This window comes from Pelobates fuscus, chromosome 2 (assembly GCF_036172605.1).
Source record: "Pelobates fuscus isolate aPelFus1 chromosome 2, aPelFus1.pri, whole genome shotgun sequence".
Taxonomy (NCBI): Eukaryota; Metazoa; Chordata; class Amphibia; order Anura; family Pelobatidae; genus Pelobates; species Pelobates fuscus.
In genome coordinates, this window is record NC_086318.1 from 406616846 (window position 1) to 406637287 (window position 20442).

General features: G+C 38.4%; 1 protein-coding gene across 1 annotated transcript in view; it reads left to right on the forward strand.

The window, feature by feature from the left end:
• SOCS5 (suppressor of cytokine signaling 5) overlaps positions 1-20321 on the forward strand; it is a 52002-nt gene extending 31681 nt beyond the window's left edge. Inside the window, exon 3 of the mRNA XM_063443921.1 lies at positions 17193-20321. Within this exon, the coding sequence (XP_063299991.1) occupies positions 17205-18818 (1614 nt within the window). The 5' untranslated portion in view covers positions 17193-17204 and the 3' untranslated portion in view covers positions 18819-20321. The remainder of the gene's footprint in view (positions 1-17192) is intronic.
• Positions 20322-20442: the final 121 nt, after the last annotated feature.

Consider the following 20442-nt stretch of genomic DNA (forward strand, 5'->3'; position numbering starts at 1 on the left):
GAGGCAACCATATTGGAAACCTTTGCTTTAGCAGGAACATTCCAGGGAAAAATCATCCCACATTTTAGAACGGAACACTGATAAATCAACCGCAATGTATTTAACTACAATGTCAAACAGTCAATTTAAGGACTGTGGAAAGTGTGTGTGTGTGTGTGTGTGTGTGTGTGTGTGTGTGTTTAGACCTTCCCCATATATAGATTTGTTTTACATTTCTACTTACTACGGTTTGGTTCTCCCCCATATTTAATTCATGAATATACAACAAATATTAATCTTTCCTGATAATGTATTTTTAGTGCAAAATATTTGGGTCTTATCCAATTCCGACTTCTTAAAGTGAAACTTTGCTGGTGATAAATACTGATTAACTTCTCTAGAGCTGTGATGTTACTGTGGAACTCCCTTCCTTTTTCCATTCGACGCTCACCCAGTCTGCACTCAAAAATTAAAAAAAAAAATCATTAAACTTTTTCACAAAAGCGTATCAATTAATGTCTCCCAACTGATTCCTCTGCTGCAACTTTATTTTTATTTTTTTTAAATCAAACCACAACAAAAAGTCTTCAGTGAATACTATTCTACCAATCTACTTCCCTTACCTTTTTGTGTCACTTTACGCCACTCCCTCTAGCATGTAAGCTCATTGTGCAGGGCCCTCAACCCCTCTGTTCCTGTGTGTCAAACATGTCTGGTTACAACTACATGTCTGTTCGTCCACCCATTGTAAAGCGCCAAATTAACCCCTTAACGACACAGCTTCAGAAGCTTGTCTTACGCTTAATGACGCAAGCAATTTTTGCATCTCTCTCGTTTATTGCACCGACACATATTATATACTGTTTTTTAAAGGACAGAAAGGGCTTTAATTTGATGTAAAATATATATATATATATAAATCCATTGGTGCCCTGCACACACACTTTCAAGTATATTTATTGATATAATGCCGGGTGCATCAAAGCCATAGCCAAAAATAATAATAGAATATACAAAAGGAAGGCTTGCACTCACGGTCTGTATAATGAAATATCATCTTTATTCCAAAATTTTTAAAACATGATATAAGTCATTGACGTTTCAGCCATCTATTGTGGCTTTCATCAGGATCAGTTTAGCACTAGGTGCTAAACTGATCCTGATGAAAGCCACAATAGATGGCTGAAACGTCGATGACTTATATCATGTTTTTTTGGTAGTTACAGGTCACAAAGCACAAGGAGTAAAATAAACTTTTAATGTGGAGCGATTTTAGAATTTGGTATGTTTGTCTTGTAAGCTTAATAGGCATAAAAGAAAACAAAATTGCCACACAAAAGTATATATTTATATAAAGTAGACATCACAGGCGATTTACCTAAGGTTGTTTTGACACTTTCTACGTAGTCATTTCACCGCCAACCTCTAACTATTGGAGAAAAATTTTGTTTTTTTTGTTTTTTGGCACACAAACTTATAACAAAGAACTTCTCATGTGTATTTCGTAAAGTTGGTGTGTGCTATTCCTGTACAAGGTTTTATTATGTGTTCAGTTACTTCTGTTGAGTACAACGGTACCCCCATTGTATGTCTTTGGCACTATTTCGTGAAGCTACAGTGTCATATGAGACCTGTCCTTTTCAGTATTCACAGTAGATTTTTGAGAGACGGATTTAATGAGCCAATGCTTCCATTTGGGGTATTATAACAGTTTGACTGTTTAAAAAAAAAAAACACACAAAGGCATACCATTTGTAAAAGTAGACACTCCAGGGTATCTCATATGGTGCATATTGTGCCTTAACATGCCCCCGTTTTTTCACCAATATATGCCAAAGTATGTGGTAAATTATTTTGGGCATTTTTTACATACGGATTAAATTTTTGCTGGGCCTTTTGTATATTTCATATGTGCCACAAACCTCCCAAATTATGCTCAGCTAAGTCTTCTGAGTAAAATGACACCCCCATTGTATGTTTTTGGCAATATTTTGTGAAGTTACAGTGCTGTAAAAGAGACGTGACAAGTTTTACGTTTTTAAGTGTGAATTTTCATGGAGGTTTTTTTTTTTTTTTTTTTTTTTTTTAATTCCTTATTTTAGTTGTGCATGGTTTAACAATAGGCTTAATCAGCCACGATAGTAGTCGTAAGCAGTAACAGGTATGACATTCAAAACATGGCATATGAATAGACAGCACAATTTTTTGATTATGTTAAGAAGATGTATAGATAGTGGGTAGACATAACGTATAAAATAAAATTTAAGCTTTCCTGTCTGTGATGGTCACTTTAGGTATTGGTCTATGTGTGTAGTGCATGTTAGGCAAGTCATACGTGTAACATGTAAAAGCCCTGCACATTTTTATATTTTAGTTTCGTTCTTACAGCGTAGTTACATAGATGCCCTGCACAGGGCCAATGATATTAGTTATTAACAAGAGAAACTGTAAGCAGGGGATAAGTGGTTGCTCAGGTTAGTAGTTTTGTAAAACAAGGTTAGTCTAAACTTTTGGCGTTTATAACTTTATGGTGTGTGTTGTGGAGAAAACCTTTGGAGTGAGCCTTGGCAGTGTTACTAGACGTTTGCTTAAATAGATTAGTGAGTATGCATTGTATAGCTTAATACATATGGAGAGTCCCCATGAAGCATACCCGGCTCAGGCTGTGTGTGGTAGAGCCAGTCAGTCCCTGTGTGGTTAGCCGTTGCCTGCGCTGGAGGTTTCAGATGGTGATGCCCAGGATACCTCGTTGGTCTGGTTCAGCTGCTAGGTGGTTTCAGGCGGTCAGAGCAGAGGTGAAAAACGGCTGGTTAAGGAGCTGAGAGGGTGAGTCTTCGACATTATTGTGGTTGTCTCTGTTACTCTGAGGTCGTGGCTAAGAAGGGACCAGAGCTGGATGTTGCCGGGTCACGTGGCTTCCATTACAATCTGCGTGCCTTCGTTTGGTGCCTGAGGGAGTGGGTAGGGTCTCTACGTCCACTGTGGGGTTACTGCCACTGACCTGTCCTGCCAGTCGCTTAGTTGTTGGCTTCCCTGGTGTGTGAGGTCGCGTTGTTTGTGGGATACTTTGCGTTGCAGGCCGCCGCTATCTTGAGAAAGCGCGTTTCAATAAATTTGTTCCTCTTGGTACTCTGAGGGTCTGAGTCAGCCATAGGGGTGAGCTCGGTGTCATTTGCTTGTGGTCGTTGGTTTGTGGGTCAGTTTGTTGCAGGCTGGGTGGGAGGCAGGTAAGAGGTCTGTCTCCGCACAGTATTAACCCCACTTAACATGTTTAGTCCGTTCTGCCGGGAAAAGATGGTGCGCTGGGTATTTCCCCTGTACCGCTGTCGTCGTCGCTGGTTCAGATGGTTGCGGGGGTAAGTATCTGTCATCACGCTGCCTGCCATAGCAGGAGTTAGTTGCCGCAGTTTCAGCCGTGGGCACGGAGAGGGTGCAGGTCCTCCCTCCGACTCCCACGCACATGGCGCCCGCCATCTTGGACGGAACGGTCGGTCCCCCTGCTTCCGTGGCGTCTCTGTCAGGGCCACAGGGTGAGGACCGGGATCACCCCCCCGGTCTATGGGGGGGGGGGGGGGGAACGGGGCCGGGTCCGTCCGGATTAGTGCCCCATGCCGGGTACCGTGGTGCAGGATAGTGGGGCAGCGGCCGTCTGCCCCACTCACCGCCAGAGAAGGTCTCAGTTGTGGTACCAAAGATTTCTCCTCCAGGGGACTGAAGCCCGGTGGGCCAGCCTCACCCTGGTTCCCTCAGTCTCCCTGCTTTAGGCTCCGTTGCTGTCGGTCTGCTTTTCGTTCAAAAGGCCCGTTTTTTGTCGTAGTTTTGCAGGAGCTCCTTTTGCCTGCGACCGTTCAGCTCGGCGGTCCGGCCCCGCCCCTCATGGAGGGTTTTGATGTGTCAGTGTTCCACTTTGGAGCACTTGAGCAGGCTACATATTAAAACTACACCATAAAGGCATACCATTTCTTAAAGAACACATCCCACGGTATTTCAAAAGGCATATTTTGAACCTTAGCGTGGGATAATTTTTCCGCTAGCTTGTACCAAGTGTAGTGGTAATAAGCGTTTTTTCTGCCTTTTTGACACACAAAGTGAGTTTGCACAGTATATTTTGCAAACCTTATGTGTGCTGCGACTGTAAAATACTTCATATGTTGCTCAGCTATGTTGGCTGAGTACAGCAATACCCCCGTATGTACCTTTGCCAGGTATATGGGAATGTTGAAGGGGCACATTTGAGACGCAGCCATTCAGTTTTTTTCTAACTTTTAGATGGTTATATGGTTGGTTATTGAAACTTCCCCCCAAACACATACTATTTATTAAAGAATACACCTTGGGGTAATTCAAAAGGCATATTTTGAACCTTAGCGTGGGATCATTTTTTCTCTAGTTTGTTCCAGGTGTAGTGGTAATCAGTATTTTTTTAACTTTTTTTTTTTAACTTTTTAAAACTAGTTTTTAAACTTTTTGTTTTGCTTATTATTTTTAAAAAACTTTCTAAACTTTCTTAAAACTTTTTTTTTTTTTTTTACAGATTTAACATTTTTCTAAGCTTTTTTTTTTTTTTTTTTTTTTTTTTTTTTTTACAGTTATCGCCTACCTAGCAGTAAGCAGCACTAACCGTAAATTCCCCATTTGCCCATAACTCCCACCCAACCCAGCTAGCAAAATATATAATTATAAAATATTTAAATTAATTAATTAAATAAATTGAACCCCTGAGAGTTAATAATAAATACAAGTTAATCCTCAGGGGTTAAAACAAATTGGATCACAGTATAATACTGTGATCTGTATTTTGATCACTGTAGGCCGTGATCGACTGGCAGGGAAGGGGTTAATTTTTATTTGGACTGGGTAAAGGCGGGTGTCTTTTTTAATTTTTTTTTACTTAAACGTTATTAAAACTTTTTTTTAAAGTAATTTTTAACTTTTTAAAGCTTATTTTAAAACTTTTTTCAACGTTAACACCTAGTTAGCCTAACTCAAAATCCCCAAATTCCCCACTAACTTCCACCCATCCCAGTTAGCTAAATATATAATTTTAAAATATTTCAATTAATTAATAAAATAAATTTAACCCCTGAGGGTTAAAAAAATAATAACCCTCAGGGGTTAAAAAATAAAATCAGATGACCGTAAAATGTGATCACTGTAGTCAGTGATCAATTGGCAGGGAATGTGTTAATCTTTTATTAAAATGGGTAAAGGGGGGTGGGATTTCATTAAAACTGTGGTTTTTTTTTTTTGGTTTTTTTTTTACACAGTGGGCAGGATCAGCACTGATCCATCTCCCTGCACTTCACACTGAATCCGGAAGTGCAGGGAGGCGGAAGGTGAGTATACACAGCACATGTGCCCGCTCTGACATGCTGTCAGAGCGGGCACATGTGCTGGGACAGCCCGATCCGGTGCTCCCGGTCTGCCTCTAATACAGAGGCAGACCGGAGCACCATTAACCCCGCGATCGCAGCGATCTGGGGTTAATTTTACCGCGTGACTGACAAGGTCCGTCACCCGTCGTTAAGGGTATCCCCAGGATGACGGACCTTGTCCGTCACCCGTCCTGAAGGGGTTAACAGGAGACTGCAGCTTTTGTAAAAATCAGTCTGTGAAAAGGCAGTGTTTACACTTATCCCTCAAAACCCCTCAATGGCTGTCACGTATACAGCCACTAGAGGTGCTCCTATTATGGTCTTGCAATATTTATATGGCCCATGTTTTAGCTTCCTTACACTTGGCATGACACTGAACACTCACCCATTGCAACTGTATGTTTGCATCTCTGTGAGCAGTTCCAGATTGCTGCAGATACGCGATAGGCCTACATGTTTTTATCCCACGCCTCTTTCCCTTCTCCTGGTGAAGATCATAAGTGAGTAAATCTGCTTTATTTTAGTGTTGGATAACTTATGAGTCATGCTGCAAAACTCCTGTTTTTTTTTGTTTTGTTTTTTTTCCAATACTTCTTTATTCAAAATTTTTTTTCATATTTTATATTACAGTACAATTCGAAAAATACATACATTACAAACATACATATTGCATATTACACCAAATGATATAAATAGTTCCTACTGTATAGAGAGAATGCGTTAATTAAGGTGCAACAGGCCATCCCCCACGCAAACACAAAGAGAAAACATGCCAATAAGAAAAAAAAAAAAAGAAGAAAAAAAAATTAACTGAGGAAGTCGTTATTATATTATATACCCAGAGTCTGTGGAAATATGATAGGGAGTATATCCCTAGAAGATAACCACAAGCTAAGAAAGCTATTGTCCATAGAGGTATATCTACTGAGTGGTCAGACCCCCGTCCCCTCTCCCGTCACATGAAAAATTTATAAATTGCCATATAGTAGGGAACAGGTGTTTAACCAAAGTAAATACCAGTCTCTTTTTTTTTGAGGCCAGTGACCAGGTATTAAGAATATCATTTTCCATTGTTAATTGAAGTTTAACTTGTTTAATTAGAGAGGCCTTCTGAAAAGGCTCGGAAGATTTCCATTGTCTTGCAATGGTAACTTTGGCTGCAATAAAGCAGTGAGTAGCTAAACATCTGTATTTACTTGATTTGAAAGGCCAATTCAGATGAAGGAGGGCCGAGGCTGGATTTTTGTTTGTATCATTAAACGAAGCCTCATTCATTGATATTTCCGAAAAGATATTGAAGGTCCAGGCCCATAATGGCTTAAGTGCTGGGCAATTCCACCAAATATGAATATATGTGCCTGAATAGGTGCCACATCTCCAGCAAGTTGAGTCTTGAGAAGTGTACATTTTAGCCAACCTTGTTGGAGTATAATACCACCTATATAAAAGCTTAAAGTGGCACTCAGTCAGGTTCAATCCATGAACAAATTTGTTTACCCAAATTAAGGAGGAAAACCAGTCGTTTGGGGAGATCACTAGATTAAGTTCCTTTTCCCATGTTTTAACCAGTCTATGCGGGAAGGGATCTAAGCCTTTAAGTAGCGAGTTGGCAACCGAGATAATCTTGGGTACAGTTTGAAAAGAGAATAGAGTTTGCAGCTCTTTAGCGCATGGAAATGTAGATTGAACAACATGTTTCTGAATATAGTGTTTGATACGAAAGTAAGTAAATATTTCTTTAGATGGAATATGCAAATTATCTACTAACTGTTGAAAGGGTAAAATATTATCACCCTGCATAATATCCGCTATAGTTAAAGTGTCCTTATTAGGCCAGTGTCTCAATGATAAATCTTCTACATTAGCTTCTAATATATTTAATTTGCAGGTTCTAAGGATTCGATTGGTTAAACCCAAGATTTTCTTAATTTCTGTCCATATTTCCAAAGTGTGGGCCAGCGATATTGGGGGAGTACGGTAGCACTCTCGAGAGCTTACCAGTATCTGACCAGATATAGGAATAAAGGCTAGAAGCGTGTATAGCTTCAGATTCCATTTTATACCAGGGTTCAGTAAAAAATTGTGGTTCTTGTAAAATGTAAATATGTCGTATAATGTTCGCATGATAAAGATTTATGATATTTGGGAAGTTTAGCCCTCCCTGGGACAGTTTTCTTGAGATATTTTTTTGACTTATTCTAGGCTTTTTATTATTCCAGATGAATTTATTGATAGCCGATTGGATCATTAAAAGCCAGCCTTTAGGGATTTTGAGAGGGACCATTGAAAACAGATACAGCCATTTCGGTAAAATATAGGAATTAATAATATTGATTCTACCTGTCCATAAGGTCTCGAGGTTTTTCCATTTTTTTAAATTTTGATTCATATCTTTCATTAAGTGCATTACATTCCTCTCCATTATATGAGAGGCATTTGCTGGAAAACTGAGACCCAGATAATTAATTTCTGTGTCAGTCCAAATAAATTGGTATTTTTGGGATAGTCTTTCAACCTGTGTCGAAGATAAATTGATGGTTAAAGCTGTGGATTTAGATACATTTAACTTGAAATTAGAAATATTAGAAAATGTATCTATTTCTTTCATGAGTGCGGCTAATGATTCCTCCGGAGATATGAGAATAACCAAGGCATCGTCAGCGTATAGTGCAATCTTTATCTCCTGAGTTTTAGTGGGGACCCCCTTAATTAAATGGTTGTTTCTAATGTTAACCGCGAAAGGTTCGAGAGAAAGAATATATAAAATCGGTGACAGGGGACACCCCTGTCTTGTTCCGTTTTTAAGATCGAACCAGGACGAAGTAATATTGGGACCTACAGTTCTGGCCGAGGGGGAAGAGTACAGTACCATAATTGCAGTATATATCCAACCTTTAAAGCCGTATGCCTTAAGGAGTTCTCTAAGGTAGTCCCACCCGACCCTGTCAAACGCTTTTTCTGCGTCCAGGGACAGGGCCAGGAGGGGCTCCTTATGGTCTTTTGCTGAACCGATAATGTCTATAAGCTTTCGAGTATTATTTGATACCCATCTTCCGGGGATGAACCCTATTTGATCTGGGTGGATCAGTTTTGTAATGACCGTTTTCAATCTCTCAGCAATAATGGCGGAATATATTTTCATATCTACATTGATTAATGCGATCGGTCTGTAGTTTCTTGGGTCCCTACTATCTTTTCCAGATTTTAAAACTGGGACGATATTTGATTGTAATAATTCCTTAGGTATGGCCTCATTTTCTGCGAGTTGATTAAACATTTCCATAAGAGGTTTTAAAAGATAGGATTTCATATATTTGTAATATAAGTTTGAAAAACCATCAGGACCAGGGGTTTTATTTGTAGCTAATCTCTCAATTTGAAATTGTACTTCTTCGGTTGAAATCTTTCTATTTAAATTGGTCAAATCCTGGGAAGAAATTCTCGGCAATTGGGAATTTAATAAATATTCCTTGATGTCTTTGGTTTCTGGGGATAGCCTTAGATTGTAAAGGTCTTGGTAAAACTGGTTAAACTTTTGTCCAATCTCAAATGGAGTGGAGTATACAATATGGTCAACCACCAGCTTTTCTACCCTGTTTTTTGCTTGTTGATTGCGTAATCTCCTAGTTAAACCTTTACTCGCTCTATTACCCGAGACATAATGATTTAATTTTAGTTTATATATATATTTTGCTTAATTTTTTCCTCTTCTTTTAAGTTAATTTGAGTTTGTAAAACTTTTAATTGGGTTCTCAACTCCGGAGAAGATTTTAATTTATTCTTTTTAGAACATGAGTAGAATTCGATATATAAGTCAGGCAGTATTGTGCCGTTCTTTTTCTTAAAGTGGTCTATTTTAATTAGATAGCCCCTCATTACCGATTTATGAGTGCACCAATTTATTAACGGAGAGGTATCTCCCGGGTCGTTTTCTGCCCAAAAATATTTCAATAATTTGGTAAGGTCCTCCCTATTACTAGGGTCTTTTAAAATGTTATCATTTAGTCTCCAAGTATTACGATGTAGAGGGGGAGAATCCCCAAGATCAAATAGGACGAAACTGTGATCTGACCAAGTGTTTTCCCTTAGATTAATATGGTTAAAGAGCGGAATGGTGTTGGCATTTGTTAAGCAAAAATCTATCCGGGAGTAAGTACCATATACCCCGGATAGATGGGAAAAATCTTTTTCAGAAGGGTGTAATAGTCTCCACATATCGTATAGATTATATTGTTTACAAATATTATTCAATTTTTTTGCTTGTTTGATAGCTCCTTTGTTGTTTGATAAGGAAGATAAAAAAGTTCTATCCATAACTGGATCACTAACACAGTTAAAGTCCCCGGCAATGATCAAATGTCCCCTGCAGATTTTATCGACTTTATCCATTATCAGGGAGAACTTGGTCATTGGATCGACATTAGGTAGATAAACATTAACCAGAGTAAAAACTCTATCTTCAATCTTACATAATAGAATAATGAACCTCGCTTCTAAATCCAATTCAATATGGAGAATATCCAAGTTAATATCTTTTCTGAATATAATTGCCACACCTCTTTTTTTTTTTTTTCTGTTAGTGAGGCCTGAATCACCATTGCAAAATTTTCTCCACCCCAAGTTTGTTTAGTGTCTTTAAGCCAGTGCGTTTCTTGTAGAAACGCTACCTGTATGTTTAGTTTCATCAACGAATCATACAGTCTGTGCCTTTTCTTATTTGTATTAAGCCCCTGGACATTCAGGGATAAAAAGTTCAACATAGAAATACATTTAGACAATATTTTTTGACTTCCTGAAAAAAACAAAACCAAAGATAGCTTGGCACGCTATCATTTAAATAAAAAAAAGGAATGCGACACCCAACATGTATACCGTCTGATGGAGGGCACTGAATAAGCCCCCCATCTACATTCAACCATTTAGGTAAAAACCTAATGCTATTGTAGTCATTGAAAGCCATATAGGTACAATGAAAATCGAGTAGCATAGCTACACAAGAGGGGAACCCTGAACCATGCCTGAGTTAGAAACCCGCCCCTGAATTACCCTCCCTTTGTTGTGCTGCTTCTCTCCCATTATATAGCAGGGGGAGAGAGACAATGAGAGGGAAAGAGAGAGAAAAAAAAAAAAAAAAAATCCCCAAATTTTTATTTAATTTATAAATATCTTAATTAGTCTATCATTATTTATACATAGTGCACACAATAAAAATATTTTGTGTGTAAACGTTAATTGCTAGTGACTTAAGCTTGTGAAAAAATTGGTGAATTTGTGGTGAATTATCTCACTTGGGACAACTCCCTAATGTTAGCTTTTAAAGTGTTAATTGATTAGCAGCAGTTTTACCTAAGACCTATAAAGTGATAGTGAATTTACTTAGACATGGGTATCCTTCTTATAATACAACACCTATAGGATACCTATGGTGACTAATTTATATTTTTAATACATTATACAATATGTGAGCGCAAAAAGTGATATCCTATGTTATTTCCCCCTTTTCTTTCCCTTTTTCTTCCCCTTTTCTCTTCCTTCCCCCTTCCGGGTGGTTTTACCCACGAATATAGAATAGGGACAAATTGTCAAGGAAAAAAAAAAAAAGGCAGAGCATTCTTTTGTCTATCAATACCTTAGTTTTAATGCCTATAATATATATCTAATTTGTTCTTGCAATTGCTATATAATACGTTACATTTGTATATACATTCACAAATATGTAATATATTATATACCGCCGCCTAGGGCATTGAGAACAGCAATACCTGTCTTTTTTTTTTTTGCTTTTTGTTACCCCCTTATTGACATATTAATTAAATCAAATAGGATTTACTTTAGTACATGTAGAATAATATTGGAGTTATTTACACATGGATATCCATCTAGTGGGGGACACCCAGGCAGTGTCTACATTATCAAAGAGTAAGATAATTAGTATAATTATAGAGACCCAATGAAAACAAGTGAATGTTGCTTTTTCCTATGTTAAATTGTTAAAAAAAAAAAAAAAAAAAAAAAAAAAATTTGCCTTAATATAATTTTCAAATACCCTCCCCTCCCTCTCTCTCTCTCATCACATTTCTCTTATTCCACTATCTGACCACCCTTAAGGGCGTTTTTCCCCCTATATTATACGATTATAAATCTACAGCAATAATTTATTGTTTTTGAGCCAATCTATTAGAGATGCATTGGTCTCAAATATTTCTCTCTTGCCTTCAAAGGAAAGGCTGAGTTTTAGAGGGAAAAGCCACTTGTATTTTATATTGTGGCTTCTCAGAGATCGAGTGGCAAAGCTGAATGTTTTTCGTTTTGTTCTAGTTTCGAAGGATAAGTCCTGAAATACTTTGACTTTCTGAAAAGGACCTTCAGAGACTGGGTTGGTTCTTGCAAGTTTCAGGATGGTTTCTTTGAAGTCAAATGAAAAAAAACATGCTATAATGTCTCGAGGAGAATCATTTTGAATAGCTTGTGGTTTGAATGTCCTATGGCATCTTTCTATTATCAAATCTGGAGATTTAAAGGGGACACCCAATATGATTAAGTACTCCGACACGGATTGCTTAACATCCTTTTGACTGCCTTTTTCTGGAATATCTCTAAAGCGTAGATTTTTCCGTCTAGAGCGATCTTCTAAATCAGATAATTTGTTTTGAAGATTTAGAATGTCCCGCTGAGTTTTATCGTGATCTTCTGTTAAATTTTTTACTTGGGAGTCTAGTTGTTTGAGATGGTCTTCAAAAGTTTCCATTCTTGCAGCGAGAACTTTTATTTCAGATTTAATATCCAGTTTGATTTCTGCGGCAGTTGAAGCCAATTCTGCTTTGAACTCATCCAGGTTGGTCTTAAAACTAGTTTGGAGCAAGGAAATGGTTATTAACTCTTTATCAGGATTACTTATTGGTCCTGGATCCAAAGTTTCCAAGGTCACATCCATCTCATTTAATCTATGTTTGGAGTTCTTATGTTGCTGGGGGGAAAAATATGTTGTGAGTGATTTATCCTGAGATTTATCTTGGGAGAGGTCTTTTTTGTCTTTCCTAGAAGAGAGTTTGGTTTCATGTGTTTTTTTCGTAGCCATGTTATAGCAATTCACAGCTTATGGAGAGAACAAGCCCACCAATCAATCTTTATTCAGTCTTTGGTCCGACTTGCTTAGATCTTCCTTAAGTCTTTTCCGTTTTCTTTTAGTTTTTCTTTTGCTTGTCTTTTACTTTCTCTTACTTTCTCTTTCTCCCTGCTACCTACAACCTTCTGTGAACTTTTTTTTTTTTTTTCCTTTTTTCCCCCCCTTTTCCAGCACTGCTCCCCTCCTCTCGTCCTCTCTTTTTTTTTTTTTTTTTAAATGTATTGTCGAATTTGCCTGATATCTATACTGTGATCAAGGTTCTTTCAGCCTTTGCCCCTTATTGCACGGTAATTGATGCCTCAGCCATGGCCAGAAAGAAAAAAAAAAAAAGAAAAAACAAATACCAAACCTGTGTGCTTATAGCGATATCGTGTCTCTCTTGGTGTTTTTTTTTTTTTTTTTTCCCGTATTTTTCCTTTTGCCTTTTTCACTTGTTGAGCTGAATTAAGCTCAGAGTATAGAGAGTTCAGGGTATAAATGTCAGCACTTTTGGGTTTACACTCAATATCAGGCAATTAAGGTATGCGTTTGTACTCGCTGCTACGGAGTGCAGAAATTTTTTTAAAGGTTTCAAGTATATAAAGTTCTACTTCACCGTATTATTCCCTGCGTATGTACAATAGGGATGCATGGTACACTTCCAGCAGGGCTTCAAAACGTCAACCAAGTGGACACAAAGCGAAGTATGTTTTAGAGAGACAGCACTCCGAGTCTTGAGCTGCGGCTGTTGACACACAGTTTTCGGTGGTTATCGTTGGCACTGTTGTTCGGTTCTGCTTCCGTTCCGGCACCAAAGGTCAGCATGGGGACACTCCTTGAGGGGAAAATAAACAGGTTGTATGATCGATCTCTTGCACAGCGCGGGAGAGTTTCAGGCGCGGCTACCTCGGCGAGGCATGGCGGGCTCCCCTCCTACTCCGTCATCACGGTGAACGCACGCACTCACGCCCACACGTCATGACGCCACCTTGGCCTCTCCGTTTTTTTTTTTTTTTTTTCTAATACAGAGGCAGACCGGAGCACCATTAACCCCGCGATCGCAGCGATCTGGGGTTAATTTTACCGCGTGACTGACAAGGTCCGTCACCCGTCGTTAAGGGTATCCCCAGGATGACGGACCTTGTCCGTCACCCGTCCTGAAGGGGTTAACAGGAGACTGCAGCTTTTGTAAAAATCAGTCTGTGAAAAGGCAGTGTTTACACTTATCCCTCAAAACCCCTCAATGGCTGTCACGTATACAGCCACTAGAGGTGCTCCTATTATGGTCTTGCAATATTTATATGGCCCATGTTTTAGCTTCCTTACACTTGGCATGACACTGAACACTCACCCATTGCAACTGTATGTTTGCATCTCTGTGAGCAGTTCCAGATTGCTGCAGATACGCGATAGGCCTACATGTTTTTATCCCACGCCTCTTTCCCTTCTCCTGGTGAAGATCATAAGTGAGTAAATCTGCTTTATTTTAGTGTTGGATAACTTATGAGTCATGCTGCAAAACTCCTGTTTTTTTTTGTTTTTTTTACATTTTATATTAAATATTGCAGGAAATGCAAGTCCATTCAAAGCAAGTAGTCTGTGGTTTCAGAGCCATATAGCACTAGATGCCTATCTTTGGTTTTCATCCTTTAATCCCTTAAAAGACCACTATAGTGCCAGGAAAACAAACTGGCACTGTAGTGCCCTGAAGGTGCCCCCACCCTCAGGGTCCCCCTCCCGCAGGGAGGACGGGGCTTAAACACTCACCTTTCTCCAGCGCCGGGCTCCCTGGGTGCTGGGGACTCTCCTCCATCTTCTGACATCACCGGCTGAATGCGCATGCACAGCTAGAGCCGCGCGCGCATTCAGCCAGGCCATAGGAAAGTATTCTCAATGCTTTCCTATGGACGCTGGCGTCTTCTCACTGTGAAAATCACAGTGAGAAGCGCGGAAGCGCCTCTAGTGGCTGTCAATGAGACAGCCACTAGAGGCTGGATTAACCCATATGTAAACATAGCAGTATCTCTGAAACTGCTAAGTTTACAGCAGGCAGGGTTAATCCTAGATGGACCTGGCACCAAGACCAATTCATTGAGCTGAAGTGGTCTGGGTGCCTGGAGTGTCCCTTTAATCAATGCATCTCTATGGGCAACATTAAGCGCCGAGTGTGGAGACGCTGAAAATAGGTGCTGCACACTGTGCAGTACTGGAATAAGAAGCACCTCTAGTGGCCGTCTGAGTGACACCAGAACCACTAAGCTGCAGTGGTTCTGGTGACGATAATTTTCCTTTAAAGAATTTTTTTATTTTTTGTTGCTGAAAATGAAGCTTTGTTAATTTAAAAAAAATAAAATAAAATTAACCCCCTTCAGGACACAACTGTTTTGGCCATGTTGTACGTTAAGGACCAGCGCTGTTTTAACACTTTTTTGTGTTTTGTGGTTAGCTGTAATTTTCCTCTGTCATTTACTGTACAGGACAAAAAGGGATTTCTTTACATACCATTATTTCTACCATGTCATATTTAATTTAAAAATTAATCTATATGGTGAAACATTTTTAAAGACTAAATTTTTTATTTATTTTTTTTACTTGAAAAATCTTTTACTGATCTACAAAAGCTAATGAAGAAAACTGCTAAATAGATTCAAAATTTTGTCCTGAGTTTAAAAACACCCAGTATTTACATGCTTCCCCCCCCCCCCCCTTTTTTCCTTTTGTGCAAGTTATAGAGCTATAGGTACAAGTAGGATATTGCTGTTTCAAAACATACATTTTTAAAATGTATCATTAGTAACATTGTAACACTGTTATCTGTCATAAATCTCTGAAAAACGCCGCACATGTACATATATATATATTTTTATGTATTTCTTTTTTTAAAGTAGGGGTATGTCCAGTCTTCTAGTAGCCACTTAGTCGCAAACACTGGCCAAAGTTAACATTTATATTTGTGTGTTAAAAATTCAAAAAACAATTATGAACGCTAATACCTTGGGTTGTCTTCTTTTGCAAATAGTATGCCATCATGGGAGTAATTCTCATTCCTGGGTTACCATACGCTCTCAAAGGCAACATTATCAACCTGGCAATTTTCAATGTAAAAACATTTGACCCTGTAACTTTCAAAAACCGTTTAAAACCTGTACATGGGGGGTACTGTTGTACTTGGGAGACTTTGCTGAACACAAATATTAGTGTTTCAAAACAGTAAAAAGTATCACAACAATTATCAGTGAAAGTGCTGTTTGTGTGTGAAAAATGCAAAAAAGTCACTGACAATATCATCGCTGTGATATGTTTTACTGTTTTTAAACACTAATATTTGTGTAAAACAGTACCCCCCCTGTACAAGTTTTAGGGTGTCATAGAAAGTTACAGGGTTAAATACAGTGCTAGCAAAATCAATTCTCTGGACTTTCCGCCTGCGTTGTCAGGCAGGTCCCTCAAATTGCAATCAATGAAATTACTTAATTATGTAAAAATATTTACACTATGCATCTAGAATTTAAATATATTTATTCTAAGTGTATATTTATGAAATTCTTGTAATTATGTATATGGATATATATTTTGTATTTTGATTTATATATACATAGATGTATATATAATTTCATTCTAAGTGTATTTTGATATATATTAATATCAAAGTACAGTTAGAATAAAATGTAATTTTTTACATTTTTAATATATTTTAATTATTTGTATTTTATAAATATATATACAATATATAGTTATTGTGTGTAATTTAAGTATTTTTGTATTAATATAAAAATCCACTTAGTATAATATATATATATATATATATATATATATATATATATATATATATATATATATATATATATATTCTTATAGTTAATGAATAAAGATATAATTGTATATATTTTTTTTTATTTTACAAATGAAGGGAGACTGCCTATCAGCGCAGGCAGACACTTGGACACCTATTGTGAGCGATCACGTGGCCGCAGGTAGACTGCCTGTCAGGCAGTTTCCCCACACTAGGAGCAATGCTGATCGCTGCCGGGGGAACGACGGCGATCAGGGAAGTACATATGACTGTTCAGGACCCTCAAGAGGATTTTTCCGATGACGGTCCTGAACAGTCACTAGTCGGGAAGGGGTTAAATAATTGCTCCTAATTTTTTTTTTTTTTGTGGGGGTGGGCTTCTAGATTTCAAGCAAATTTATCAAGCCCTGCTATTATATTTTTTTTCTATATTAGTTTCTCTGTTTAGTAAACTATTTTCCATGCAGGTGGGATGGTATCTGGCTGCATAGTTTAAAAACAAACTCCTGATCTGCAATAACGATTTGCACTATTGTCAGTTAGAGCAGAGCCCCAATTGTATCAAAAATATATATTTTCTCCTTGCTGTATGTGTCATTAGAAGCACATTCTGGGTAGTGGTATTTTGTACCCCTCCAATGCCCCTTGCTGTGGCATACATTGCAGCATTTTCTTTTCAGTTGGGCAGATTTGGAAAGGGAAACACTGTGAGAAGGACTTCCGCTACAGTTCAAAGCAAGTGAAGCAGAAAACCCTCCCGGCTGTCTGGCAGTGTTACTAAGGGGATTTATAAAAATGCTGAATTCTCTTAAAATTGACACTTTAATAAAAAATGAGCCAGATGGGGCATGCAATCAGTTACTTTTATTGTTAAAAAAAAATGCAATCATCACTCTGTCCACATGTTTAACTATGTTTTTTCTTCTCCCTTTTCTTCCAGATAAGTTAATCAATGGATAAAGTTGGGAAGATGTGGAACAATTTTAAATATAGATGCCAGAATCTCTTTAGCCATGATGAGGATGGGAGCCAAACCGACATTGTAGATGTTAATGCAAACAGGTGTTTGAGTGGAAGCTCTAAAAACGATATCCCTGCCAGTCAGGGTCACCTACAGTCAATCGTACCTTTTCAGGAGAACGCTGCTTCTGAAGTGAGCTTCAGTTCATTCAGTAGCATCAGCAGGAGAAATCAGAACTGTGTGACTGAAATGCCTCAGCTGGTTGAGATTAGCATTGAAAAAGAGAACGAGTTAGGGCTGAGTGTGGGAACACGTCTAGCGCGCAGAGACTCGTACACCCGCCATGCTCCATGGGGTGGAAAGAAAAAACACTCGTGCTCCACCAAAACTCAAAGTTCTTTTGATCCGGATAAAAAAATAAATAGAACAAGAAGCAGTTTACAAAGGAGAGAGAGAAGACACTGCGTAAATTCCGTTCACGATGTGGAGGCAGTTTCGATCAGGGCAATAGGAAGCCGTAGTTTACGACAGAGGCTAAATGAAACTGTAGGATTGTGCTTTCCAATTAGGACTTACAATAGGCCATCAAAACCCCTTTTTACAAACAAGAGAAAAATTCATCTGTCTGAGCTAATGCTTGAAAAATGTCCCTTCCCCGCTGGATCAGACCTAGCCCAAAAATGGCATCTGATTAAGCAACATACAGCACCTATCAATCCGCACACAAATATTTTGGACACATTTGAGCAGTCTGTGGTTTCTACTGAGGACGAAGAAGATCGATTACGTGAAAGACGTAGACTTAGTATAGAAGAAGGTGTAGATCCACCTCCGAATGCTCAGATTCATACATTTGAAGCAACAGCACAAGTTAATCCTGTATATAAGCTTGGACCAAAATTAGCAGCTGGCATGGCAGATTTGTCTGGGGACAGTAGTACATTGTCACAAGGAGGGTGTGAATCTGAAGAAGATACTACAACGCTCTGTTTGCAATCCCGTAGACCAAAACAGCGTCAGGTTTCAGGAGACAGCCATACTCAAGTGAATAGACAGGGTGCTTGGAAAGTTCATACACAGATTGATTACATTCACTGCCTTGTTCCTGATTTAATTGAAATAACAAGCAATCCTTGTTACTGGGGAGTTATGGATCGTTATGAGGCCGAAGCCCTGTTAGAAGGCAAGCCCGAAGGCACGTTTTTGCTCAGGGACTCTGCACAAGAGGACTACCTATTCTCTGTGAGCTTCCGCCGCTACAATCGATCTTTGCATGCTCGCATTGAGCAGTGGAATCATAATTTCAGCTTTGACGCTCACGACCCCTGTGTGTTTCACTCCTCCACAGTCACTGGGCTTTTAGAACATTACAAGGATCCTAGCTCCTGCATGTTTTTTGAACCCTTGCTCACTGTACCTTTAAACAGGACTTTTCCTTTCAGTCTGCAGTATATCTGCCGGGCAGTGATCTGCAGGTCTACCACGTATGACGGAATTGATGCACTTCCTCTGCCATCCATGTTACAAGACTTCCTTAAAGAATATCACTATAAGCAAAAAGTCAGAGTACGATGGCTGGAAAGGGAGCCCTTTAAATCAAAATGAAAGCAGCGTTTTATGTTCTCCAGTCTCTTCCCTGCCAAGATCTCACCCTATAGACTTTGCATATGCTTTGTGTATGACTTGGTAGAGAACGTGTTACCTGTATTTAGAGTTAATTCAGTATCACACACTGAGCTTTAAGTGTTTTGAAGTAATCTATATCCTGCTTGCAAAAAAAAAAGCTTGTGCATTCTTGTGAACTATGAAGCAGCGTATTAAACTGCATGTTCTCATGAATGCTTAGAGTAACCGCTTACATTTCCTTCCTTTGTAGCACCCTTGGGATGTGAGGTGCCTAAAAGTTTTTGTTTTTGTTTGTTTTTTTATATATATATATTTTTTTCTTTCCCCCTCTCTCTTTCTGTTCCCCACCAATATTATTCTACACAAAGGTGCTGTAGTTGCAAATGGGATCGATCATGGGAAAACATGTCTACTAACAATGTAATGGTCTGGAATAAAAAATCGTTTTTAAAAAGGTTGCTTACCTGGCCTGGTAAGCTATGGGTGGAACCTAACAGGTTGTGCAACTGAAGGTAAAGTGAAATTCACTTAACATAATTTAGGGCTTTGTAGATCTGAAATCTTAACTTTGCCACATAGAGAGACGTTGGTTCAGAGGAATAGAAATACTTATGCATATATTATGCACTTGTATTAATTAAACACAAACTTGTATGCCCAACTTTTGCTTTATGCTCTGAAAAAGCTGAGATTGGATTTGATATAAAAATGCTGGTGATTGATTCCCTTTTTTAAGTTTCTTTTCTTTTAAAGAACATCCCCAGTTCTAACACGCGTAGTCTATAGATTATTGTGGAAATCCCTAGGTCCCTTAAGAAACGTGCAGTAGATGGCCAATCTGCCTAGCTGCCGTTGTATTCGGACTATGATTTGAATGATTTTTTTTAATTGGCAGCAAAATTGTTTTTAGGTTATACATCAAAGTGTCATGTATTCTACATAAGTGTACAGTCATGTTACCGGCATATGTGCGCTCACACAATTATGTTATCAGCAATATGTATCCTTAGATTCCCAAAAAATCAAGGTAGTCATAGGTGGTGCTTAAGTTCAGGTGTAATACCTGTTTGGAGGAGAGTATTTTAATTGTGGATTTAATGATTTGTATGTATGACTTGTGCCACAACACTTTGTTTAAGCAGTTACTGCATAACAGATTTTTATTTTTATGGTGCAATAAAAAAAAAATGCAAGACAGCGTGGCTACCATGGGATCCCCACCTCCTCTCCCCTTTCTCTCCCCCCCCTCCCCTTATTACTTTTCATCATATGATCGTCTGTAAGATGTCCGTGCAAGGATCTTTAATTTGTGTAAACAAAACGTGATTGCAACCTGTAAAAATGTTCCAGATTACTAGTTACTACAGTATCCCGCATATACTATATTAGAGCATATTATGTGCTGTAAATATCCTCACATACCAGGCGTCTTGCAATACTTCACATTTGTACTTATCGTTCAAATGCCATTTAAAAAAAAAAGCGCACTTTTTTTTGTATTTGATAAATATTCTCATCCATAAAATCTAGAGCTTTTGTTTCTGTAGATGTTTACGGTACTGTAATTTTTTTTTTTTTTTGTGCGAACTTAAGTATTTTGTAA